Here is a 24909-nt window from a genome sequence, read left to right as displayed (position 1 = left end):
CTTTATTTATATACCACATTTAAAGACCAGAGGTACACCAAAGTGCTTCTCAATACTAAAATATGAAATAGAGAGCACTAATTAACCCGGAAGCACTATGTTAAAAGAAACATAGAAATCCCACTTTGATCCTTGAGTACATCTGATATTCTGAAACAGGGATTTTGAAAAAGCACTTGTTTGTTTTGGGGATTTTAATCAAAGTACATCACAAATATATTACAAGGATGCCTGTATCCCAGGATAAGTACTTTCTGTATTAAATCTTCATCAATAAGCAAATATTTTTGCAGTAATTTAAGCAATAACAGCAATAACACAACAAAAAAACACAGAGTTTGTTTCAGTAAAACATTCTTATTAGTCCAGTATTGCTTATTTTATCTTCTATTCTCATCTCACAGTACTCATTTAAGTAATACAGCTGTAAACAAAAATGTTTTGAGTTACCTGGTCTGCATAAAAATATGCACACAAATATGAAAGATCATCAATGACAAAAATATAATTTGTAGTTTAAGTAAAGCCTTCTTTTCTTATGGTTTTCACATGTATCTGTCAGAGTGGAAACAAAGTAAAATAGTGTCATGAGGTTAAACCAGCGTTCTAAACACTTGCTCTTTTCTTATGAGCTTCCTTGCTATTAACATAAGGAGATTATCTGATCTAAGAAATGGCTCCAGTTGAAGTTGTAAGATGTTTTCACTAAAGCCTGCTGTTATTATTTTTCACATTATAATCACAACACTTTACTTAACACATGCTCTGCCTCCAGCGTGTCTCCCTGAGTGCTCTTAAATCTTGGCTTCCAGTCTTTTATCTGCTTTGTGTTTACCTAATTTTTCCCCTAACGTCTTTCACACTCATATTTTACATATTATTACATGTTGGTGTCTCCAGTTTTTCCTGAGTCTTCTTGCATTAATATTCAGTAGATTCTTAGATCTTCAGGTCATCCATCCTGTTCTTAAAGTTGCTGTGCTTGCTTGACTGGCTGTTTCTGCGCTGATTTTCGATGGACATCTCAAGGACAGGACTGGAGATTTTCCTCCCCTTCATATCATTTTCTTCCGCTTTGCCTTTCCTCTCCACAGCCATATTATCTCTGTTCTGCTTGTAGGCCACCTTGCTGTTGTAGGGGCTGTAAGCAGAGTTTGGTTCTGGCATGCCGTACTTTGAGTCTGTAGGGAAAGGTTCAGGCACAGCAGAATGACCTCCAAAATAGTTATAGTTTGGGACAAAGGGCATGACCGGCTCACTTAGGGCTTTGGAACCTTCACGTGCGGCTTTTGAACTCCTGTAACGAAGACCCTGGTGGCACTTTGTAAAACCTAGATGGTACATTTCCACCAGGTTGAGCAGCAGTGAGACGCAGGCTACAGCCAGCATGAAAAGGATGAAGATTGTCTTCTCAGTGGGGCGGGAGATGTAGCAGTTCACCATGTTTGGGCAAGGCCAGCGGTCGCAGGTGTACATGGCCTTGAGCTCAAAGCCATATAGAAAATACTGAGCTACAATAAACGCTACCTCAAACAGGGTCTTAAAAATAATGTTGAAGACATAGGTCCGCAGCAGCGCACCTTGTAAACGTGCATGGCCCTGTTTGTCTTTAACTGAGGGCTTTTTGTCCTTATGGCAGAGTACCTGCTGCTGGTCTTCAAGCTCCTTTTGTTTCTGCTTCTCCTTCTCCTCCATACGGACCAAATGAAGGATATGACCAAGATAAATGAGAGTGGGCGTGGAGACAAAGATGATCTGCATCACCCAGAAGCGGATGTGAGAAATGGGGAAGGTCGTGTCATAGCAGACGTTCTGACAACCAGGCTGCTTGGTGTCACACGTGAAGCTGGACTGCTCGTCGCCCCACACCTTCTCAGCAGCAGCCCCCAGCACCAGGATGCGGAAGATGAACAGCACCGTCAACCAGACTTTGCCCACTACAGTGGAGTGCTCTTGAGCACTTTCAAGCAGCTTCCCTAACAAGTTCCAGTCTGCCATACCGTCTTACAACTGTCCCCTCAGCTTTATTGGCAAAACCAGGAGAAAGGCCTGTAAGGAGAGGGGGAAATGTTTTATTTGAAGTAATATGGCAGACTACACCTGTCATGTAACTCAGTGAAAATAAGATAATACACCACTTATTACCATAAAAACAGTTGGTATCTTTACTAATAACCACTGATTAGATATGGTAACGTGATAAGCTTTAGTAAATGAAATGATGATGATATTTACTAATTAGCTGATTGACTGACTGGACTTTTATAAGGTGATAAGTGATTTTGTTCGCTCTCATATTTGCGTATGCAAAATTAGAATCAGGCTTAGGAAACGTTCCCACCAGCTTGTTTTGTTCATACAATAGTTTATATGTTAATCAGAATTCTAAATCTCTATATGAGGAAATATGTGTATTTCCAGGTGAAGCAGAAAAAATTGCAATGATATTGCAGGAGAGAAAGCAAAGAAGCAGGAGATAGTCAACTGACGAAACTGAAACAAGTGTGTACAAAGAAGAAGCCAGTCAGTTTTCCAAAGAGTTTCCAAGTGAGTTAGTGATCCCATCAGTACTGGATGGGGAACGATTTTCAGAACCTCTCATATCTCAACCGGTGCCTGGCATTTTTCTTTATTCAGAGCTGTGCTTTTTCTGGCTTCCTCTCTGTTCATAGTTGTTTCAGTTTCTTCAGTAGACTTTGTCCTGCTTTCTTTCCTTAGAGCTTCAGGCTTCTATCTTACAATATTGTCTCCACTTTCTTTAATTTACCTTCATGTAAACATATTTCCCTGTATAGAGAAATGGGAGCATGGCAGTACGCAGATAATATGGACATTGCACAGCCCCTCTTGCTTCAGAACATATCCATGGGGGTAAGAACAAAATACTCCATTGCCAACGTTTGATAACTCTGATAGAGATTTTGAGTGCACACTTGTTTTTTGCTCAGGGTGAGAATGTTTCCATGCACATTAGTGAATTACTGCCATTGTCCTGTTACATGAGCCAATTTCAGCTAAGCTTTAGCTGTCAGGCAGATGACCTAGAATATTTGACACTAGAATATTTTGCTATACAGAGAAGTTCATGGTCATCTCAGTGCCTACAAGGATCTCAGATGCTGTGGCTGCAAAACAAGCACAAATCATCACCCCTCCACCACTGTGCTTGACAACTGGTATAAGGGGTTTTTGCTTAGGTTTGCAAAGATGCAACTTTGCAAACCTAAGGCATGCTGCCAGGTTCTTTGCAGAAAGAAGAGGCTTTTTCCTGGAAACCCTTCCAAGCAAGTCATACTTGTTTGGTCCTTTTCTAAATGAAATATCATAAAATTTCACATTTGACACCGGGACATCCAGGGAAGTTGTGGCACTGTGTTAAAACTGCCAAAACCTCTACTTCTACAGAGGTGGTCTCACTTGCTGATGATTATTTAATTAGTTATTAATTTAAAGACGTATTAGTAGTAGTACTAGCTGGTATTTACCTTCTCAGCTCCTGTGGAAATAGTGAAGGTGCATTTAATTTTTTTGCAGGACTACAAAAAGAACTTTCCTTTTCATGTTATTGTATATATAGCACAATAATTCACCATAGCACAGGGTCATGGGTACATGAGCGTAATTTGTATGTAAATCTAAAATTCCCCTATGTTGTCATACTTGTACTTTGCAGTATACAATACCATATTGGATAACTAACTGATAACATTGCCATTAGTGTTGTTCAGACTTTTTTAATGAACCTTCTTACAATTATGACGAGGAGTGTGCCACACATTTAAATGTGAGAACATGACATAAAATCAGTCAAGTGCAGTTTTAACAAAACTGATTAATCTCAAGGTTTTTACATTTTAAACACATTTAATTTAAAAACAAAACAAAACACACATTCATTGTAAACTGTTTGATTGCTTGACTGTTTAGATATGTAGTTAATTTATATAGTATGATGAATCCGTTTAGTATTGTACTTGAGAAATCCCACGTTCGACTTTCCCAGAGAATGCTTATCATGAATTCACCCGTTTGTACTCATAAATGTTTGTCAGAACGATCTGATAAAAAGTGCAGGGACACAGATGACTGTGTTTGAGAGAAAGCCCCGGAGCGGCCTGGGTGAGACTCTCAGGATCGACACAGATCTTGTGACACAGTACTCCGACTCCAGAATTAGGTGTCTAGTTTAGATCTCATGGCATATTTGTTACGGTTTAGAAAAGAAATAAACTTGAAAAAAATACTTAAAAATGTCCTGAGTGATTATTTAAAAAATCAAAAAACAAATCACAAAATTTAAATCCATATGACATGGTCACATGGATCAACTTCTTTTTCCACAGCTGAATGTGGAGTTCTTTCACTCTGTTCAAAATTCTTTTCATATTTTTTCTTCCTAACAATTCTGCTAGCGAAGCAATAGTAACATCCCAGAAAGATTAAGAAAGACCTACCTGATAAAGTTCATTTCTTTCAGTCACTTGGTGACCTCTTCACTTCACAGCGAGGCCATGTTCTCCTGAGCCACTGAGGAAACTGCAGCACCAAAGATAAACTTCTCTCAGGCAGTTTTCACTGGGATTCTGCCCGGTGCCCTCCCTCCTACTCTGACCTTATCAATGCCCAGTGCTCAACAAGCCACCACAGCTAAACCCCTTGTCTTGTCTCAGCACAGATGAAAACATTCCTGTGAGAAGAAAAGTCTAAAATCCTCTCTGTCAAGAGGTGTTTCTGTTGAACTGAGTGGCAGCTGAGGAGTCCAGTGAGAATGCAGGTTAAGCCTACATACCAATGTGCTCTAAATATAATTCATGGTGAAGGGAGTGGTTTTGTTGCCACTTTTATGGTGATCTGACCCATGACTGCGTGGACGAGCTTTAGATGGCGCAGAGCCATCCCTCAGTGCTACATGGAGGAAGACTGCATGGAGGAATACCTGAAAAAAAATGATGCATGCATACGGAGGATGGTGTAATAACCTAATTATGCTATTTAGACTTAATTCTCTCTATTAAAGCATCAGCATCAACTATTCACCTGTACACAAGTACAATTGTACAATACAAATCTGTACAGATGACGTGTGGTGATGGTTTCCATAAAAAGAGAACCACCCTCATTCCTCACTGAAACTCCTACATGGTGGGTCCACTGATAACACCAAGACCAATAACACTCACCTGAGACGGTTCTTCGCAGGTGGCTTTGAAGATATCACACACAGTGGGGTTGATCGGGTTAAATGTCTGAGGATGTTTTGTTCATATGTTTTATTTCCCTCAGTCACACTTCTGACACTGGCACCTCTGTGGCCTCAGCTTCATATGTACCCATCGTTAACCGCTGCCCGCTGGTCATTTATTCTATCACATTTCCGCAGAGCCGGGAAGTCCTGTCAGAGTACGCTTAAATAGCTTCAATCTGTTATGTGTCGGAACAAATCCCCTTTAACCGAGTAGGTAAAAACGGCACAGTTAGTTTAAAGTCTGGTTGATTTTATTCTGTTGTTTATGGACAATATAGAAACATCCACTTTCTCAATGATACATTTAAATAGAAATATCACCATGTTAAAAAAGCGTCACAAAAAAATGCAATTCAAGTTTTTTTCTATTACTGTCTTTCCATGTGAAAGTATTGAACCACCAAATTAAATAATCTGACTGCCCCATTCAATACATATGAAGTGCAACATGTTTACTACATGCATGTATTAGTATAACTTCACTCATATATCAATGTTGTTGATTATGTGTCACATAAATAACAAAATATTATTAATGACCATGCCCACAATATACTTTTCTCAACCAACTGGAAGTTTTGCTATGGCTTTGGGCAGCTTTTATAGTTTCATTTCAAGATGAAAGATTAAAACAAATCCATGATAGCTGGAGGCTGTAATGTGGTCAGTTGGAATATTGGTTTATTAAGTGTTGTTTAACTGATTTGCAGTCAGACAAACACCAAGCTGTCCATTATAACTAGAAATGTTTGCCGAAACATGAACTGCAAGCTTTCTGCATTTGAATCGGTGAATCAACGCCGTGATATAAACCTCACAAGTTAAATCAGTAGTTGTTACCTGAACGGTCTCTTATACGTCCCATTTGTGCTGCTGTGCATTTTGTTAGAATGAGGAAAGCTTTTGTTGAATCCAAGCCCCCATAGTCGAGTCTCCAGCATTGTGCAAATGCTTGCTGCAAGCCTTCCCCAACAAGAAGACCACCTCGGCAATGTTGAGTAGAATACAAACACCTGACACAGCCAACATGAACACGGTGAAGACAGTCTTCTCTGTGGGTCTCGACACAAAGCAGTCCACCGTGTTGGGACAAGGGTACGAGTCGCACTTCACCAGCCGGATCATCTTGTAACCAGGGTAGATCATATAAAACACATACATAAAAGTGACCTCAAAGATGATACGGAACAAAAGGCTGATGACGTATGTCCACCACAGGGCCCCCGTGATTTTCATCTTCTGGGTTTTTATCTGTTCCAGGTCTTTGGGGTTGGACCGGCCCGACAGTTTGTAGAGCCTCTTGTCGACATGACGCCGATGGGCAACATGCATGGCTACCAGCAGGGCAGGAGTGGAGACCAGGATGAGCTGGAGTGCCCAGAGTCGAATGTGGGAGATGGGGAAGAAGTGGTCGTAGCAGACGCTGTTGCAACCCGGCTGCTGTGTGTTGCAGGTGAAGCCAGACTTCTCGTCGCCCCACACGCTCTCGGCTGCAACCACGAGGACCAGGATGCGGAAAATGAAGAGCACGGAGAGCCAGATGCGACCGATGCCGGTGGAGTGGCGGTTCACACCGCTAATGACAGCATAAAATGATGCCCAGTTCATCTTTGGTTCCGGGTCTGAAACAAACAAACACAAAAATCATATGATATCATTTTTTTGTAATTAAACATTTTTTTTTAATGTAAAACAATTTTACTGTAAATCAACACAATAATGTAACACAAATCCTAATCAAAATTATTTTTAATCAAAAATGATTAAAAATCATCTCCCTTTTATATTCATTTTTATGTTTCTCTGCTTTTTCATATGATTGCTTTGTTGTCTGTTGTATGTATGCTGCTATGACAAGAGTTTCTCTGATCTGATCTTATGATAATTCTTACTGTTTGAGATTAGACATTCAAATAAGACTGTCTTCTTCACATGTACCCATTCGGCAAAACGAAGGCTACCTAAATCTTTCCTTAAAAAAAAGGCCTGCCATGCTCTCAGTTAGACAATTTGTTTCCAAAAAAGCAGAACCAAAAATCAGCAAGTGAAGCAATGCAAATGATGTACAGTAAATCCCTTGTGTAGTGCTGTAGTCTGAGAGTTGACCAATGCAAATTTACGCGGGATCAGTCCCCCTGTGTTTCTGTTCGGTATATACTCCTTTCGCCCTGATGTATAAATTACTTCATCACATTAACTCCTCAGGACTTGCAGGACTCTTGACTCTTGCATGTTGAACCAAAATCCCTTTGAAGTTTCTAAAAAGACTTAAAATTTGCTTTATAGAAAATCACTAACAAATCTCATCTTGTGACATAACAGGCACAAAATTACTGGCCCTTCAGTACAAGTAAACTTCACAACAGCAGCTTTACGGACTAAATGATTCGTTGATCCATCATTTGGTTAATTTTCTGAATGGAAAAGCTGTTTAGGCTTTTTTTTAAAAGCAGAAAATCCCCCACCCCAGTTTGTGCTGTGAGGATTTTTTGTACTTATTGCCTTCTGTGACATAAAACTGAATATATTTGGATTATGAGAAATTATTTTGCATGCATCAACATGCATCAGCTCTTCCTGAAGGTGTTAGAGTGACACTTAATAGTTAAGACTATTGCTTGAAAATGATCAGGAAATATTATGGAAAAGATTATGCACTTGAAAATGATCTATGCATCAAACTCAGAAGAAGAAAAAATATAACTCTCTAAAAATTTTCTAAAAGTTCTCCTGAATGTCAAAGTCAGACACAAAGGACAGCTTCAGTTCCAGTTTTCAACAGCAAACTTAAAACTTAACAAACACAATACTGTCTTACTTATTCACTGTAAATAATAGCAACCTGCACACTTGACTGAAATCAGAGCACATGGTGCAGCCACACTTTGGTTGGATTTGGTAAATTAATAGTAATGCTTTTTTTTTTATGCCTATGATTCTTCTTAGGCTTAATTTGTAGCGTGTTTGATCCCCTTGGTGTTGATCATTACTGATAGCTCTGTAATGTCTGAGTCTAGAGTAAATGTCAGAGTTGTTACCGGGCTCAGCTGGAGGTGTAAGAGGCATAGGAGGCAGCGTGAAGGACAATGTTGACCCGCTGGTTTGGCATGGATGTGAGTCCAGAGAAGGAAAAAAGCCTCTCTGCCCCCCTCTGCAGCTGGCAGCCCACTTAAGAGTGCAATACTGAGGTCTGGCACCATGTGTCATGTGACATGCTTTCACCAGTAGCTATGGTGTTGCATGCAAAATGAGCAACTGTAGCTGGATTAACAGACTCTGTGATAGTCACCACTCACGGGCAGGAAAATCATTTGTGCTCCTAAAAGATGTTGATAAGTTACAGAGAAGGACTCGTCTACTTCTTAGCTTAGAAGGTATTCACACAATTCACTGATCAGGCAAAGTGCAGATAGAAACAACTAACAAGGACTGAAAATAAATAATGTTGTCTGATTATCACTTCTTGTACAAACTCTCAAAAAGAACATGTTTGGAAAAAAGTCTCGTTTTCTTTTTTATCCTAATCATATCTTGTGAATATAGTGTGAAGTGACATTAACAGCTAAGCAGGATTTGCCCATGAGCACAGAATAAATGAATACGCTGAAAAGAAACTATTCAAACTGTCCATCTGCGCAGCCACATGATGTAGTAACAAAGTCATCAATAAAATGGACTTACCTTAGCTCTGCTTTTAAATAAAGTGCATCCAGAAACATTTAAGTTGGCATCACCAGGTCAGATGTTTTTTTTTTTCCAGTCTTTGACTGTGAACAAGAGTATCAGAGCACCATGACTTTGCATTGCTAATGATTTCCCTCACACTAGCCACTGCCCTGCACTGGGGAGGTCATATGCCTCTGTGCAAAGAATTTGCATACAATAGCCCCATTTAGGCAGCGCAAACAAACAGCTTCAGAATTCAGATCAAACGTTTTAATTTCTGCCCAGCTGAAGAATCTGTGTGGGGACTGTGGTCTGTCATGTTGTCCTCAGTGTGCTGCTGAGCAGAGGAAGTGGGGGACAGTTTTGACGTAATATGGAGCGTAACATAAAGGTCTTCAACAAAGAATGAGCCTCAAAATCTAAAGATAAGAGGACAAGGGTTTGTTATCCTAAGAATCAGACTCTCATCTAGTGTTTCTTCTCGACCTTTACATCCTAATGCTAAACCACTAATTGAACCAGCCAATGACTGTGTTTACTGTGTACTCAGTGGAAGCTGAATCCAGAGGCATTTTCACAGATGGGGAAAAAACTGGCAACTTTTCGAACTGAGTAACTTTTGAGCTCACTTCTTGTCTCAGTTAAAATCCAAAAGAGCTGATTTGAATATGACAAACTATTCATTATTATATTCAGACATTTTTACTAGTTTATTGTTGTTTTCTAATAATTAGTATCAAGTTTCAAGTTTTATATTGTCATGTACAGATAAACAGTGTAGCCACAATTACCCATAATGAAATTCTTTGGCTCGTGCTCCTCAGCTTTACATGAGCATATAGAAGTGTGCAATGAAGAAGAAAATAACAGAAAATAGCAGTAATAATAATGATAAAGAGAAAAAAAGAGAAAAAAGTATGAAATATTTAGAGAATTTAAGACAGCTGTTATATTTCATGACATCAGTTGTCATAATTTGTCAGTGTTAGGACCGTTTAGTTGGCTATGATGACTAAAACTAACAAAGAAGAATGTATTGTCATGTATCTGCATTGCTGTGTCATAGTATGAGACAAACTGTGGGTGAGTGACATCTTTAAAAACCTTGGCATAAGAGAAAGAACTCTGGAAATGTTGAAATGATGCTTAAACTGACGAAAATACACTTTAACCCTTGAATTCTAGTAAAAGTCACCCGAATGGTTGTAGTTTCCAATTTTCCAATGGCCACCTGTGCCATGCATCCAGTTAAAACTGTATCAAATTTAACATGTTTTCTTTATCACATTAAATCTCCTTTACCTTCTAACCTTTACTCTGAATTTTCATTTGACCTTTTTTAGTGTCAGGAAATCTATAAAGGTGCAATTTCTGACACATGTTTTTTTAGGCATATTAATATATCCCATAAGTAATAGTTTTTTCCTTTTACAATATACTGTTGAAAGTACTGTGACTCATAAAACTCGCAAAACTTGAAATATATACCTCCTTTTGACTTTTTGTTTTTAAGTCACTTCAGTTTCAGTTCATTTCCAGGGTGGGGTTTTCATGTTTCAGTTTAGTTTTTTTGTTCTTTTTAATTATTATTGTATGACAGACATGTGTCAGAGGCAAAATTAGGAAAATCAGCAGAGGTATTACATTAAAAAACACAACTTTTTGAAAGCAGCTGTCTCGCTGTTTTGCAGACACCATATATATATATTCGCAAAATGGTTTTAGAAATTTCCTTCAAATTTCCTTCAAAAGTCTAGTTCTTATTTTCATTTTAGTTATCTAAATCTGGTGCTCGGACCACACACACACTCAAAGGGTCAATACGCTTACTATTAATTTCCTGGACCTTGATTCCAACCAGATGTTACATGCTCTGTCACAAAGCAGGAGACAGTCAGCATGAACGGATCCTTTGCACCTATTATAAATAACTCTGTTCTGCTGTACTGTTGATTTAAGTGGTTTTTCATTTCCACGCAGCTGCAGGGGGATCTCTACTGTCTTGTAACCTCTACAAAGACTCCCGGTGTTGACATTAGAAACACAGGCTGTGACTCTGCTGAACTGCACATCAAGCAAAACTGATCAAGCCCCAAAGATGCAGACACTAAATTCTGTGTACTTGTAATGCAACTGGTGGGTTTAATGAAACAAAGCACTGAATTTGTGCATGTGTGCATTAGCAAGCTTACTTCAGTTGAATTTGGAGGCTGACATCTACAGGTCTTTAAGAGTTAGTGCAACATTCCAGTAAAGCCAAAGGCCACATGTGGAGATACACAGGATTAATAATTAACACGTAGGCAATGACGCAGGATCATTTACTTAAGTAAATGTAAAAAGCAGAGCATTGTACTGTGTGCTGTACTGTATAAGGCTCATTCATCTGCTGAGTATTTGTTCGATTAACCACCAGGACAATTCGTTTGATCTGGAGAAATAAACAATATACTATGTCTAACGTGACAGCCTCACAGAGTGTTTTTTGTTTCAAAATTATTACAAAGAATGTTTGAATAATGGGAACAAGACAATTTTGTATGAAATCTTTGCCATTGACAGCTGCGGATGATTTCTTTATTTTTATGAATCATCATCATCAGAATCATCATCTGATTTTTTTTCTTCTTATCCTCAGGCAGTCAAAGATAAAATCAAAGTCCAATCAATTTTAAAATATTCACCGATTTTTACTCTACAATAAATAAATAAATAAATAAATAAATAATGGATTTGTTCCAAAACTAAGGCTGTTAGGTTAAAGCAGGAAGATGAAATGTTCAGTGTTTTCCTCTGACGTGTGCTGGAGTAAAAGAATAAAGCTGCGGGAGAAAAATAAAGTAGAAGTTCCCAAGATTTGTACATAAGCTCAGTACTGTTACATTCTAGATTGCGAGAGTGCCCTTGAAGAAATTTGTGCGGCAATTTCGCTCTAGCCTCTAACTCCTCAGCTCAGGCCTCCTCTGACAGAAACATGTCTGCACATATAACAAAAGTGATTATAGTGATTCAGAGCAGTTGCAGTAACAAGTAACCAAGGAAATGCTGAGACGGGCATATTTAGGCATATCATCTACTCGCTCCACTGTGTTTACTATAGAATCAGAATCGTCTTTATTTAGCCAAGTTTGTGCACACAAACAAGGAATTTGACTCTGGTTCACGTTGCTCTCTGTATGCCATAAACAGAATGGGCAGCATGTCCTTTTTATCCCAGTGTGGGATTTAAATAAGTTCTCTGACTGCTGTAAAGGAAACACCTAAGTATAAGCTAAGTACCGTGAATCTGCTTGTACAAGCAATATTCCTGTACTTAAACCTGAATGCAGGAGCAATCCGTCTGTCTGGAAGTGTGAATGTGTTTTCCAACTGCACTTAAACGCAGCATCCATAGCAAACAAATTACTCCAAGTGTGCAGCGTGCCCTTTAAGAACCTCCTGGGTGTGGAAAAGGGGAGTTTTTTGTGTTTCTGTTGCCAGCTGGGTACGATCCATTGCGCTTTGTCATTGACTTTTAGTAAGGATATGGGACTCAGATATGTTTATAATATCGCTTGAAAAAGAACATATACTCACTAAGTCACATTAAGGGGTTAGTAAGAGCGGGTTTTTAACTTTAGCGATGGAAAGCTTATTTAAGAAAGAACAGTGAGGTGTCATTTAAGTGGGAATTTTGGAATGGGACGCGGTCAGAGGGATCGTAGCCGCTCTTTTAATTACGACACGGTAAGGAGCAAAAAAGTGGTCGGGGCACCAGGATACAATTAAACCGAAGCATTAGCAGCGCGGACGAGTAAAAGAGGGAAGTGAGCCTAGGTTGCGGGCATTCACTGTTTTGATCACTTTATTTGTAACCATCCGTTGCCGGAGGCTCCCACGGACACGATGGTTTTCGATCCTCGGAGCGGAATGCGTGGAGTAGCCTCAAGTGAGCAGAAATGAGCGGTGTGTGCCACGGACGAGCGTAAGCAGCGCCTCTGTGGAAAGCGAACTCAGTGTTTCTATTGTGTTATAAAGTCGAGCGGTGCACAAGATGGTTCATCCTCCGCTGGAGTTCAGCGACTGCTATCTGGACAGTCCGGATTTCAGAGAGACTCTCAAGTGCTACGAGCTGGAGCTGGAGAGGACAAACAAATTCCTCAAAGAAGTGATCAAAGACGGGAATAGTGTGATCACTGCAATCAAGGGTGAGCATGCTTAGTTAGATTGCTCTTTCTTGCGCTTTGCATGTAGATTTAGGGCTCTGATGCCAAAGGATGAGCATCAGTCCCCCCCCCGCCCCTCCGTTATTTTACGAAGGCCTGCAGGATAACGTGTATATTTATGTGGGAGAGGAGCATTCAGGGAGTTGTTATTGCTCTCCAGGGAAAAGCCACAAAAAAGGAGAAGGAAAAAAGCAAGCTTTTAACTGAGAGGCCACAGAGCTGCAGATGTGCAGGATGACCAGCACTATTGTTCCCGAACAGCTGTCTCCTTTTTGGAGGGCTTGCATCAGTCCGTGCGTCGCCTCTCCACTTCTCCGTGCGCTCATTTGTAGGTGGGACCAATCCCACTGATAGTATGGGTCAGAGCCAGGGACGCCACGCAGACGCAGAACTGTACATGCGTATATTTGGGTCAGCGTGGCACCCACTGGGGGGGACACTATTTGTTTTGTTTGACTCACCAAGATACTGCTGTGGAAATCCTGAATGGCAAAGCTGTTCACCTCGAAAACAGAAACCCTCATTGTAGGTACTGTAGTGGTGCTGGAGAGCGGTGAGGGTCCTATAGTAAATCCAGATAATAGTCAGAGGTCACGAGTTGCTGGGACAAAGTCCATGGAAAGCAACACAACCCAACAACCCCCCCCCAAACATTTTTCAGTGTTCATGTCATCCTGCTCATCAGAATGCTCATGTCCTTTAATGCTTTTTCAGCCTCAGCACTGATTGTCATCAAATATGATTTCTTTAGAGCTAAAGCACAAGAAGAAAGGGAGGGAAAGCACAATTGGCTAATGGAAAGAACATTAAACAATTGTTCCACAGCAAAAAAGAAGGATTTAGAGTATGAGGCTAGATACAGCTAGCCAAGTTCCCTGGACTAAATACTCTACAGCAGTGATGTGAAGGGCTCTGTTTTGTTTTGATAATAAAAGCCAGGCATGACAGGGATAATGTATTGCATTATCAACCACATACTGGCTGCTACGCTGCTGCAGAATCCTGCCAAGGATGTCTTTCATACTTTACGGTTTCCTACCAGGGGAAAAATGAAACGCCGACTTCTAATAATCTCGGTCTGTGCTTAGATTCATGAGAACTGGACTGAATTTAAAAGCAGTGAAAATGTAACTTGTCATTAATTACACATTATGCTTCGTGTTTTTCTTTTCTCTCTTTTTCAGGATACTCTTTGGCAGTACAGAAGTTTTCCCAGACTCTCAGTGTGTTCCAGTTCGACTTCATCGGCGACTCACTGACCGATGATGAGATTAACATTGGTAAGAGTAATAAAGGCGCACTGCCTTGGATTGTGCTCGAGGTCTTAAGCAGTCAGAGTAAATACGTGGCCAGAAATATTCCAGTTTATTGTAGATTTTTACGTTTGAGTTTCCCTGCTTGAACTCGGTGGAAAGCACAGCACTTTTGGCTGTCGGCTGGTAATGCCTCAGAATTTGGATATGAGGAAACATAAGGCTTTGTGTGCGCCACTATATCCTGCCTTGGAGTTCGATGGAAAAAGTGCATAAAAATAACTGGAAATTCTATGAGCATAAATCATAAAATGAGTTCTGTAAAGTTCTGAGCAAGTGTCATCTGCTGCTGCAGATGACACTTGCTGCTGCTCCTAATGTGTCCTCTGACTCAGCCAGTTTCGATAACACCATGCAAAGTTATCCTCTTTTGGTGCTTTCCTCCCCAGCGCAGTCATTCCAGGAGTTTGCCGGACTTCTGCAGGAAGTGGAGCACGACAGGATGATGCTGGTGGGTTATCAACTTCCTCCATGCTGACTCTGCATGCTGCTTGAACTGGATATCGGACACCGCAATAATTTATCCTGTGCTAAAAATGATACTGCTTTGAAGGAAACCAATAATGCATTCTGTTTCTCTTTTTTGCTGTGATGCCATCTTTAATGTGTTCATTTTGTCACACAAGACGTGTCAGTTGTGTAAAGGTGTGGCTGTATGCAAGCACTGTGAAGTGTAATGCTGGTAATCATTTTGGTATCAGTTCCTCTCTTGGGTTTCTTCTTCTCGTTTTGGTTAATGGTTCCATATTGGCCTGCTGTTTGTAGAAATTTTCATGCAAGTTTTGTCACTTCAGTTTTTGCTGATTCACACACTTTATTATTCTCCAAGTAATCATACAAGGCAGCTTATTACAATGGGAGAAGCAGTTCCTGTTCAACTGGATTCTCCAGATAGAGATGTAATTGTAAAACCGGAGGTCATCTTGCTAATTGAACTTGAAGCAGGTGCTCAGAACTGTGATTTTTTTTTTTTTGTTGAAAAGTGCATAGATTTTTATTGATTTTCAAAACTCTTTACATTATGTTAGAAAGTGAATCTACAAACACAGTATGTTTAGGAGTGTCCAGTAATGGTTTGTTTTTTCCTGTCCAGGTTCAGAATGCATCAGATCTACTCATCAAGCCCTTGGAGAAGTTCAGAAAGGAGCAAATAGGAGTAACAAAAGTAAGTTGTTTGTTTACCCTGTCCTGTAAGTGACATCACGGCTCATTCCTGTAAATGGCACTGGAAGCACTCGATCAACTTCAGTAGCTTCAAAATGTGCTTCTCTGCATGGACAATCAGGTCATTAATTAATTAATTAATGGATTGGATTTCATATAGCGCTTTTCAAGGCACCCAAAGCGCTTTACAATGCCACTATTCATTCACTCTCACATTCACACACTGGTGGAGGCAAGCTACTGTTGTAGCCACAGCTGCCCTGGGGCAGACTGACATTAAAGTATATATAACCTCCCTCTCCTTCCTACAAAGACCAAACAGGATGTTATAAGGTACTTCCCCGTATTTGTGTATGAACTATTTTTGAAGCACAATAAGCTCTCTTCTGTCTTAAAGACAGGATATTGCAGATGTTTTAAGTGCGTACTCTCCGTAGTTGAGAGCAGGTCAACAAATTTTTTCATTTCATTCTAAGGTGATATCATTAAAGTTAGGATTTTATACTGTGATTATTCTAAATGATGTTTGGGAGTCTCATATTTAAAATATTCTCATTAAGCATCTGTTTCATGTAAATCTTGCTTCGGTATTTAGATTTAGTTAAATATGTATTTCTGAGATAACTCTGAAAATACGTTTTTTAATAAAAACACATTCAGAGTTGTTGTATTGCAGAACTCTTGTTTACAGTTCCTTAATGATTCCAATTATTAAATGTAGCAAAGCCCCACCCTAATTGATGTACTGCTTAATAAAATCAGGGTACATATTCTTAAGGTATACAAACAGAAAAAATGGTCAAAAATTATATTCATTTATCTACAGTCAGTACTGAGAAAAACTAAGCCCACCTTTACTGTTTCCGTAAGAATTATGAATGAGTAAAATCCAGGTGCTGCTAATCAAACTGAGCATCACTTTGGCACTTTGCTGCTCTAGAGAAAACTTGAAAAACTCAAAAAAAAAAAAAAAAGCAAGAATAGGAACTACATGTTAGTCTCTACATGTCTCAGTTAGCATGTTAAAGTTCTTGGCAGCACAATTACAAAAATTCTGAATAAGTATTTCTTATTTAAAAGACTTTTCAGGAGAAAGTCTCTTCTTTCTAAAAAGAACATGATAGCACAGCATAGGTTTGCTAAGTTGCATCTGGAGAAACCAAAAGACTTCCATAACAATGTCCTTTGGACAGACAAGACCAAAGGGATGTATCTTCACTTTGTGGACCTGGGCACTTTCACTTATTGACTCCACTATGAACTTCTCTATATATCCAAGTATTCTAGAGTCAAATGGTCAGCTGTCAATCCAGCAGCTAAATCTTGGGCCAAATTGTAACAACATACAACAAGACAAAGGTCTAGAGCACAGCAGCAAATCCACAAAGAAAAGAATCGAGGTGTAGCAGCGGCTGAGAGCTGTACGTAAATAAATGCCTAAACGCCTCAGTGAACCGAAGCAATGTTGTAAAAAAGGGTGGGACAAAATTCCTCCACTATGACATGAGACACTGATAAAGTAATACAGTGAACAATTAGTTGTAGCGACTTTATCACAGGGTATGTCAAATCAAATTTGCATCCACTAACGTTACAATTTAGCTATTGAATCTGGTCTTTGATCTGTTACAGTGTTTACATTTTGAAGTTTTCACGTTTCTGTCTGTATTTTTACTTATTGTACTTTTTTATTTTCTGGTCATTTGTCATTTAGTGAGCACTTACAAGAAAACCTTTACCATTTTTGATTACTTTTAGTTCGCTAACTTAGCAAATGTTGGTTAAGTTATATTGTTTGAGCTTCGTGATTTTGAACTTTTAAGGATTTATTCCTACTACTGTACCTAAACTGTTGCATAATGTTTATTTTATTATTTGTATATTATCAGTTTAGCTAGTGTGTTTTGTATTTTGCTAATTTTAGCTAACTTTTTAATATTTTCAGCTCACTTGCTAACTTTTCATGTAAATACAGTCAAAACACATTTATTTTTAGATGTTACAGCTGACAGTTGACAAGTATTGGCATTTTAATATTGAGATATAATCTACAGGTTTTAGCATTAGGCTGAGCCTGACTGATAGCAGATAGCTAGTAGCAGCAGATTCAAGATAGTGTGTTATCAGCTATATGCATTTTCAAATTTATAAGCCACAATTCTACAACAAAAAGAAAGAAACATGCAAACAGGTGATTTGGAAAAGTTCTCTGTTACACAGTGTGACTTGTAGAGGTGACTTTGGAACTGTGAATGCAATGCAAAAGGCAGTACTGACCTGCACAGTGGAGCGTTTGGTGGTCTCTAATAATAAATAATATTTTCCTACACTCTGTTTTGCAGGAAAAGAAAAAGAAGTTTGATAAAGAGAGTGAAAAATATTACTCCCAATTAGACAAACACTTGAATCTCTCTGCCAAGAAGAGAGAAACTCAGCTTCAAGAGGTCAGTTGAAGTACAACAAATACTTTGCATCAGTTGGGTAGTGAAATATAGAGGTGAGAAACATTTAAAAAAAAAAAAATATATATATATATATTTTTGTTGAATTTCCAATAGGCTGATGAACTCCTAGAAAAAGAGCGCGCAAACTTCTATGAATCTTCAGTTGAGTACGTATACCAGATACACCAGGTTCAGGACAGGAAGAAGTTTGACGTGGTGGAGCCGGTGAGTGCTGTTTTTGTGCTTCCACGCACATGACAAAACATTGAGGAAATATTCCTGGTGTCATTCATGAATTGTTTGCTTTGACTCTTGTTGTATGTCATGCACGCACTGGTTGGACAGGTGCTGGCATTTCTTCACAGCATATTAACACTTAACAACCTGACAGTGGAGATGACTCAGGACTTCATGCCTTACAAGCAAGAACTGCAGCTAAGCTTGCAGAACGTAAGCACTGTTACCGACAATGCCATTAGCAAAATTCACTTTCCTTAAATCACATACATTGTTTTAAGTACTTTCCGGTTTTGCCTGCAGACAAGAAACCACTATGAAAGCACTTGTGAGGAGTTGGAGGAGCTAATGAAAAGGATGAAACGGCCTTCCCAGATCTATAAAATGCACAATTTTCCAATGGAGGGTTATTTGTACTGTCAGGAGAAGCGTAAGTGGGTTGCTATATGTTTATGTGGAACCTAGTTGCTTCTGAAGGCTCTTTTTAAAAAACTGCTTTCTATTCCTCCAGGGGCTCTGGGTATGACATGGGTCAAATATTATTGTAAGTATCAGAAAGAGGGGAGAGTGCTAGTCATGGTACCTTGTGAACAGAAGACTACGACTAAACAGGTGCTGACCCACCTTCAGCAAACACCAAATTTCCTCAGAAGACTTTCTCTTATGTCATTGTCTCCATCATGTTTACTGATTACTTTCCAACTCTCTGTCCTCACCTGAAGGGCCCTACACAGCTCACACTGAAATCCTGCATCCGCCGGAAGACAGAATCCATAGATAAGCGCTTTTGCTTTGACGTGGAAACTATCGAGAGGTTAGTGCAAACAAGCTGAGAAACTGTGAGACAAAAGCCTTATGGGATAATCAGATTCAGGCAGCGAGGTGAACAGGTGGTTTACAAGGACATGGTGTGAAGGCTTAATGGAGTGTAGCCCAAACAATCCCTAAGCAAAGGGCTGGCGCTGGAAACAGATGGCAAACTTTCCGAGGATGGAACACAGCAGGCTCATATTTATATAAGCAGGCCAGTCAGGACAACATGCATTTTAATAGCCTCGTAAGCCACAGGGATCTCTGTCACACAACAGGTTTGTGTCGTGAAATCTGTAAAAATATTTTGGTTTTCTTTTTTAAAAAAGGTTTAGAAGCAGCTTGAATAATACATCGCTCTGAATATTAAACCAATTTGTTAACTGAATATAACCAGGAGTCGGCTGTTTGAGCAACTCAAGGTGGCAGTGCTGTCTAATGTAAGAGCTAATGCTGTGAGTTCAGGCAAAGAAAAGCCTGCACAAATGTGCCTGAAAGGCAGCCGGCTCTAACCTTTGACCTTAGAGGAAGTGAATTAAAAGTGAAGACTGTTACAGGTCTCTCATATCCTCTGACAGTTTTGCACCTGCTTGTTTGTTTGTTAAAATTACAGATTGCTGCTTGATTGGCTGCTTTAGATTTAGGGACGGCTCTGTTTCAGATATTAGAGGTTCCTGGTTTGATCCCGGTCCTATGAAGTGCATTACAAAGTATACGTGGGCAAGATGCTGAATCCGAAATAGGCCCTGATGCATCCAAACTGTGTGTGTTTGTGAGAGAGAGTTAAAATTTTATGTGTAGACTAAACTAGTTCTCTGCAGCCTTATTTAAATCATGGCATTTTGTTAACATTCTGGATTCATAGTAAAGTAAAACCACAATACCAAGGCAATAAATCATCTCCCCTTAGGCACTGGTGAGAAAAAAATCAAATATTTGGCACAACCGTGTCCCTGTTACGCTTTTGGTTTCATGCACTTCTGATTTCTGTTACATCTGTTTTTTTAGAAAAGTCAGCATTTGGCTCACTCGTGTTGATGTTTCTACGGAAGAGCAGAGCTTTGATCTCAATTTAGATGTATTCTCCCAAACTTTCTAGCACAAATTATTCTGTCATCAGGAAAACACCTGCAAGCCTCATCTAACGCCTCATATTTGGCTCACTCTGTTCCTTTCAGAGGAGCCGCCAGAGCCCCCCGCCTTCATTCAAAAGTCCAGCACAGGAGCAAAATATTGTGTGCCGTGATGTTTAACCTACTCAGGAGAGTTGGTTGTAGGTTATTAATTGCTGTCTTATATTAATCTTTGCATCATATAATTAGACCCAAGAGTAACTCTTCACAGTGCTCCTAGCCTCAAGTAATAGCACTCACTAACAGAGTGAGTGTGCTGTCTGTGCACCGGGTTAGCACTGTTTAAAAATTCACATTTTGCATGAAATTATGGTCCATTATAAATTCCAGCAGTGGAATAAACTGCAGTGTCAATGGGTGAATGTGGCTTGTAGTTTAAAAGTGCTTTGAGTGGTCATTAAGACTAAAAAGTACCTTATTAATGCTAACCTGAATACAGATTACTGACCTACTAAAATATTGGAAAACTGGTCAAAATCAACAATGAGTCTTTGCTTCTAAAAGTTATATGTCCCCTTTATCCACTCAGCTGTGAAAATATATAAGAAGTTATACTTTCATTTTTACATGCTAAGGATCATTATTATCATTATTATTAGTATTGTTGTTATTATTATTATTATTATTATTATTATTGTTACTGTATTGATGCATTAATTTTTAATTCTAAGTAGTAGGTAATAAAAGGATTATTTCAGAACTGCCTTCCACAGCCTCGTGTTGAATAATGATCATTAAAATGGATTTTGAATTTTGGAAGAGTTTTTTGGGTTTGCTTGATTAGCATAATTGGCAGAACAAGCTTTTAAACTCATTGCACAGTTGTTTTGGTTAACAATTGATTCAGTAGCCTGCAAGCTGTAAATTCTGGCACTGGATTTTGTTGCTTCTGCAGAGGACAGATTGCAGCAGTGGGTTTTCATCATCTCTTTATGCTCATCTTATTTATCTCAATTTGTTCCCATCGCTGCCACATGAGATTTAATCAGCTACTTTAAAGACACTTTGTCTCTCCTCAATTGCTAGGAGAATGTGTATGATGTGTAAGAGTGTTTAAAAAAACCCCCCCCCAAAAAACAAAAACAAACAAGAGCTGGATATTGAAACAGTACACCCTTTTAAGTGAAGGATTAAATTGCAACCTTTGCCTTTTTAATGTCATTTGTTTCTGTTTCCATAGAAACACGCCAGTCACTTTCCAGGCTCTTTCGGAGGGAGACAGGAAGTTGTGGATGGAGGCCATGGATGGAAAAGAGCCTGTGAGTTTGTTTCTCATTTCATTTAGGATTATTCTGTGGAAACAGCTTAACGGCCAAAAAGATTATCCGAGCAATTTTGTGCCTTCAGCAAGGCTACTGCACTGGAGCTGTTTCCCTCCATGTGCAGTCTAACACGGGGCTTGTTTTTTGTGTGTCAAATTAATCTTCTTGGATGGTTCCTAAACCCGCATCGCCTGATGTTAACTGCATGTTTAGATTTGGATTGCACGCAAAAAAACAAAACATGTTTTATCTTCGCAACATCAAACAGCGAAAACAATCTGGAACTGTGTGTTATTTTAAATGCTTTATGTGAAAAACAAAAAGCTGCCCTTTCGTAATTGTTGTTGGGTTTTTTTTTTTTTTTTCCAATTTAACTTGCATGGCTGCTCAAATTTGACATTTGTTAAGCAGTGCAGGAAAAAAGGCAGCGGGTAGCTCATTATAACTTTTCTATTACATATGTGGGAGCTATTGTGTGAAGTTTGATTTTCACATTAACACACACATCTACGTACACCTAAATGATGGCACCTGGTTAGTTAAGAGCCTTTTGCTGAATTTGTGCTGATTTTTTTTTTTTTTCTTGCTTTCTGATTCTTAAAATCACATTCGAGTGTTAATGAAGCCCCGCCTTTAAAACAGAACCCCCCCCCAAACAAAGCTGCTAACTTGTTGCTCCACCATCTCTCTTCACTCTTTTGTTCAAAGTAACAAAAGTGCCTTTACTAGCAAAATTCCAGTGTTAATTCCTCTTTATGTTTGTAGATGTTATGATTTTTTGCTTTCAGTATTGCCCGCTCTCTGCAGTTCTCACATCACATCTCTTGCCCGCATGTTTTAATGCATTGGTGTTGTGTGAGACACAACACAACAGTCATTGCCAGGGGATATGAAAATAACAGAATGCACTTTTTAGTACCCTTTTTTCTGCAGAGTTCCCCCTTTTCTTCTTTATATATTATGAAAGTTGCACAAGAGCTTTTCTGCCCAATATGACGTGGTACTGTGAACTTCCAGTGGACTGCAGACTATGCAGTCCACTGGATATGCCTGTTCAACTCCTTACTATTGCAAATATCTGACCAATCACATGACAGCAACTGCATCCCTTTAGGACTATGAAGACATAGTCAATCTGCTAATGTATAAACCGAGCATCAGAAGAAAGGGTGATTTGAGTGACTAAATATTGCTTATTGTTGGTGCCATAGAAGGCCAAAAGTAACTAAGAGAACCACTCATTACATCAAGGTACACAGAAGAACATCTCTGAATGCACAACAAGTCAAACTTTAAAGCATCTGGACTACAGCAGCTGAAGACCACACCGGCGTGACCTCTGTCAGCTAAGAAGAGGACACTGAGGCTACAATACACAGGCTCAGAAATGGACAGTAGAAGTATCTAGTATAAATAACATAGTATGGATCTGTCCTTCCTTGTATCAACACTTTAGGCTGCTGGTGGTGTAATGATACAGAGGATATTTTCTTGGGATACTTTGAGCCCTGTATTACCAGCTTTGAACATTGCTGATCGTGTCAATTCATCTATGACCACATTGTACCCATCTTCTGATTACTGCTTCCAGCAGGATAACAATCCATGTGACACAGCTCAGATTATCTCGCACTGGTTTCTTCACCGTGACAGTGAGTTCACTGTATTCAAATGGCCTCCCCAGTCACCAGATCTCAATCCAATAGATGAGTTGTGGTGGAGATTTCCGTCATGGATGTGACTGTTACTATGCAATCTTCCTTTTTCAGCTGCTCCCTTTAGGGGTTGGATCATCTGGATCCAAGATTTTATGCCGGATGCCCTCACTGACGCCAACCTCCTCACCTGACTGGGTTTGGGACAGGCACTAGGAATTCACTGTCATGTGGCTCTCCTCGTGGTTAGGTTGATGCTGTCATGGCAATATGGACCAAAACTTCTGAGGAATGTTTCCAGCATTGTGTTGAATCTTTGCTACAAAGAATAAAGGCAGCTCTGATGGCAAAAAACAGTTTATCCTGGTACTAGCAATATGTACCAAAAAAAAATGGCCAGTGAGTATAGTGCTCTCTGTACTTTCTCTGATTTCCATGAAATCAAACAAAAGAGCTCCAAGATGCCATCTCTCCACTAAGATTCCTGAAATTTGGCTTGGTAGCTTTTGCCATCTATCTGACAGACAAACAGCACTGCAAACTTACCTCTGACCCAGCTCTCACTTTGGCAGAGGAATAGGAGAAAAATGTCTGCATGCACTTCTCCAAAGTTTCCTAAGCAACTAGAAATGTTGGCAAGTTTCGTGCTGGCCACTGAAATTAAAGCAAGCATCTAAACGTTGGAGGGAAAAGTTTCAATTCAATTCAATTTTATTTATATAGCGCCAAATCACAACAAAAGTCGCCTCAAGGCGCTTTATATTGTACAATAGATTGCACAATAATAAATACAGAGAAAAACCCAACAATCATATGACCCCCTATGAGCAAGCACTTTGGTGACAGTGGGAAGGAAAAACTCCCTTTTAACAGGAAGAAACCTCCGGCAGAACCAGGCTCAGGGAGGGGCGGCCATCTGCTGCGACCGGTTGGGGTGAAGAAGGAAAACAGGATGAAAGACATGCTGTGGAAGAGAGACAGAAATTAATAACAGATATGATTCGATGCAGAGAGGTCTATTAACACATAGTGAGTGGCTGGAAAGGAAAAACTCAATGCATCATGGGAATCCCCGGCAGCCTACGTCTATTGCAGCATAACTAAGGGAGGATTCAGGGTCACCTGGTCCAGCCCTAACTATATGCTTTAGCAAAAAGGAAAGTTTTAAGCCTAATCTTGAAAGTAGAGATAGTGTCTGTCTCCCGAATCCAAACTGGAAGCTGGTTCCACAGAAGAGGGGCCTGAAAACTGAAGGCTCTCCCTCCCATTCTACTTTTAAATACTCTAGGAACAACAAGTAAGCCTGCAGTGCGAGAGCGAAGTGCTCTAATAGGGTGATATGGTACTACAAGGTCATTAAGATAAGATGGGGCCTGATTATTTAAGACCTTGTATGTGAGGAGCAGGATTTTGAATTCAATTCTGGATTTAACAGGAAGCCAATGAAGGGAAGCCAAAACAGGAGAAATATGTTCTCTCTTCCTAGTCCCTGTCAGTACTCTTGCTGCAGCATTTTGGATTAGCTGAAGGCTTTTCAGCGAGTTTTTAGGACATCCTGATAATAAAGAATTACAGTAGTCCAGCCCGGAAGTAATTAAGGCATGAACTAGTTTTTCAGCGTCAGTTAGAGACAGGATATTTCTAATTTTAGAGATGTTGCACAAATGGAAGAAAGCAGTCTTACATATTTGTTTAATATGTGCGTTAAAGGACATGTCCTGGTCAAAAATGACTCCAAGGTTTCTCACAGTGTTACTGGAGGCCAAGGTAATGCC

At 39.5% G+C, this 24909-nt stretch overlaps 3 protein-coding genes across 5 annotated transcripts in view; 1 reads left to right on the top strand and 2 right to left on the bottom strand.

The window, feature by feature from the left end:
- Nucleotides 1–136: 136 nt before the first annotated feature.
- gja2 (gap junction protein, alpha 2) lies at nt 137–4719 on the bottom strand. 2 transcript variants are annotated; one of them, XM_025910939.1, is made up of 3 exons: nt 4455–4719; nt 3486–3496; nt 137–2049 (listed from the first exon to the last, which is right to left on the bottom strand). In XM_025910939.1, exon 3 carries the CDS (start codon nt 1996–1998, stop codon nt 940–942), a length of 1059 nt encoding a protein of 352 aa, XP_025766724.1. In that variant the 5' UTR covers nt 1999–2049; nt 3486–3496; nt 4455–4719; the 3' UTR covers nt 137–939. The 2 variants fall into 2 exon arrangements, with proteins under 2 accessions (XP_025766724.1, XP_005460943.1); XM_005460886.3 differs by lacking the exon at nt 3486–3496.
- A 765-nt stretch (nt 4720–5484) lies between these two features.
- gjb1a (gap junction protein beta 1a) lies at nt 5485–9083 on the bottom strand. Of its 2 annotated transcripts, none has more exons than XM_005460887.4 (2): nt 8927–9083; nt 5485–6867 (listed from the first exon to the last, which is right to left on the bottom strand). In XM_005460887.4, exon 2 carries the CDS (start codon nt 6851–6853, stop codon nt 6131–6133), a length of 723 nt encoding a protein of 240 aa, XP_005460944.1. In that variant the 5' UTR covers nt 6854–6867; nt 8927–9083; the 3' UTR covers nt 5485–6130. The 2 variants fall into 2 exon arrangements, with proteins under 2 accessions (XP_005460944.1, XP_003456214.1); XM_003456166.5 differs by lacking the exon at nt 8927–9083 and adding an exon at nt 8284–8387.
- Nucleotides 9084–12372: 3289 nt separating this feature from the next.
- Nucleotides 12373–24909, top strand: part of ophn1 (oligophrenin 1) — a 30183-nt gene continuing 17646 nt past the window's right edge. The window contains exons 1-11 of the mRNA XM_003456144.5: nt 12373–13098; nt 14301–14396; nt 14819–14880; nt 15523–15594; nt 17936–18037; nt 18152–18262; nt 18383–18487; nt 18578–18704; nt 18786–18886; nt 18997–19088; nt 21398–21476. Coding sequence (XP_003456192.2) covers nt 12945–13098; nt 14301–14396; nt 14819–14880; nt 15523–15594; nt 17936–18037; nt 18152–18262; nt 18383–18487; nt 18578–18704; nt 18786–18886; nt 18997–19088; nt 21398–21476 — 1101 coding nt within the window. The 5' untranslated portion in view covers nt 12373–12944. The remainder of the gene's footprint in view (nt 13099–14300; nt 14397–14818; nt 14881–15522; nt 15595–17935; nt 18038–18151; nt 18263–18382; nt 18488–18577; nt 18705–18785; nt 18887–18996; nt 19089–21397; nt 21477–24909) is intronic.

The sequence above is a fragment of the Oreochromis niloticus genome, linkage group LG10 (genome assembly GCF_001858045.2).
Source record: "Oreochromis niloticus isolate F11D_XX linkage group LG10, O_niloticus_UMD_NMBU, whole genome shotgun sequence".
In the NCBI taxonomy this organism is placed as follows: Eukaryota; Metazoa; Chordata; class Actinopteri; order Cichliformes; family Cichlidae; genus Oreochromis; species Oreochromis niloticus.
Note: the sequence above shows the minus strand (reverse complement) of the source record. Positions and strands in the feature narration are given on the sequence as shown.

Coding starts and splice junctions, on each gene's coding strand:
- gja2 (XM_025910939.1), bottom strand. CDS start 1,998: ATGGCAGACTGGAACTTGTTAGGGAAGCTGCTTGAAAGTGCTCAAGAG.
- gjb1a (XM_003456166.5), bottom strand. CDS start 8,311: ATGCCTCTTACACCTCCAGCTGAGCCCG. Junction 6,868..8,283: donor TACACCTCCAGCTGAGCCCG/GTAACAACTCTG, acceptor TGTTTGTTTCAG/ACCCGGAACCAAAGATGAAC.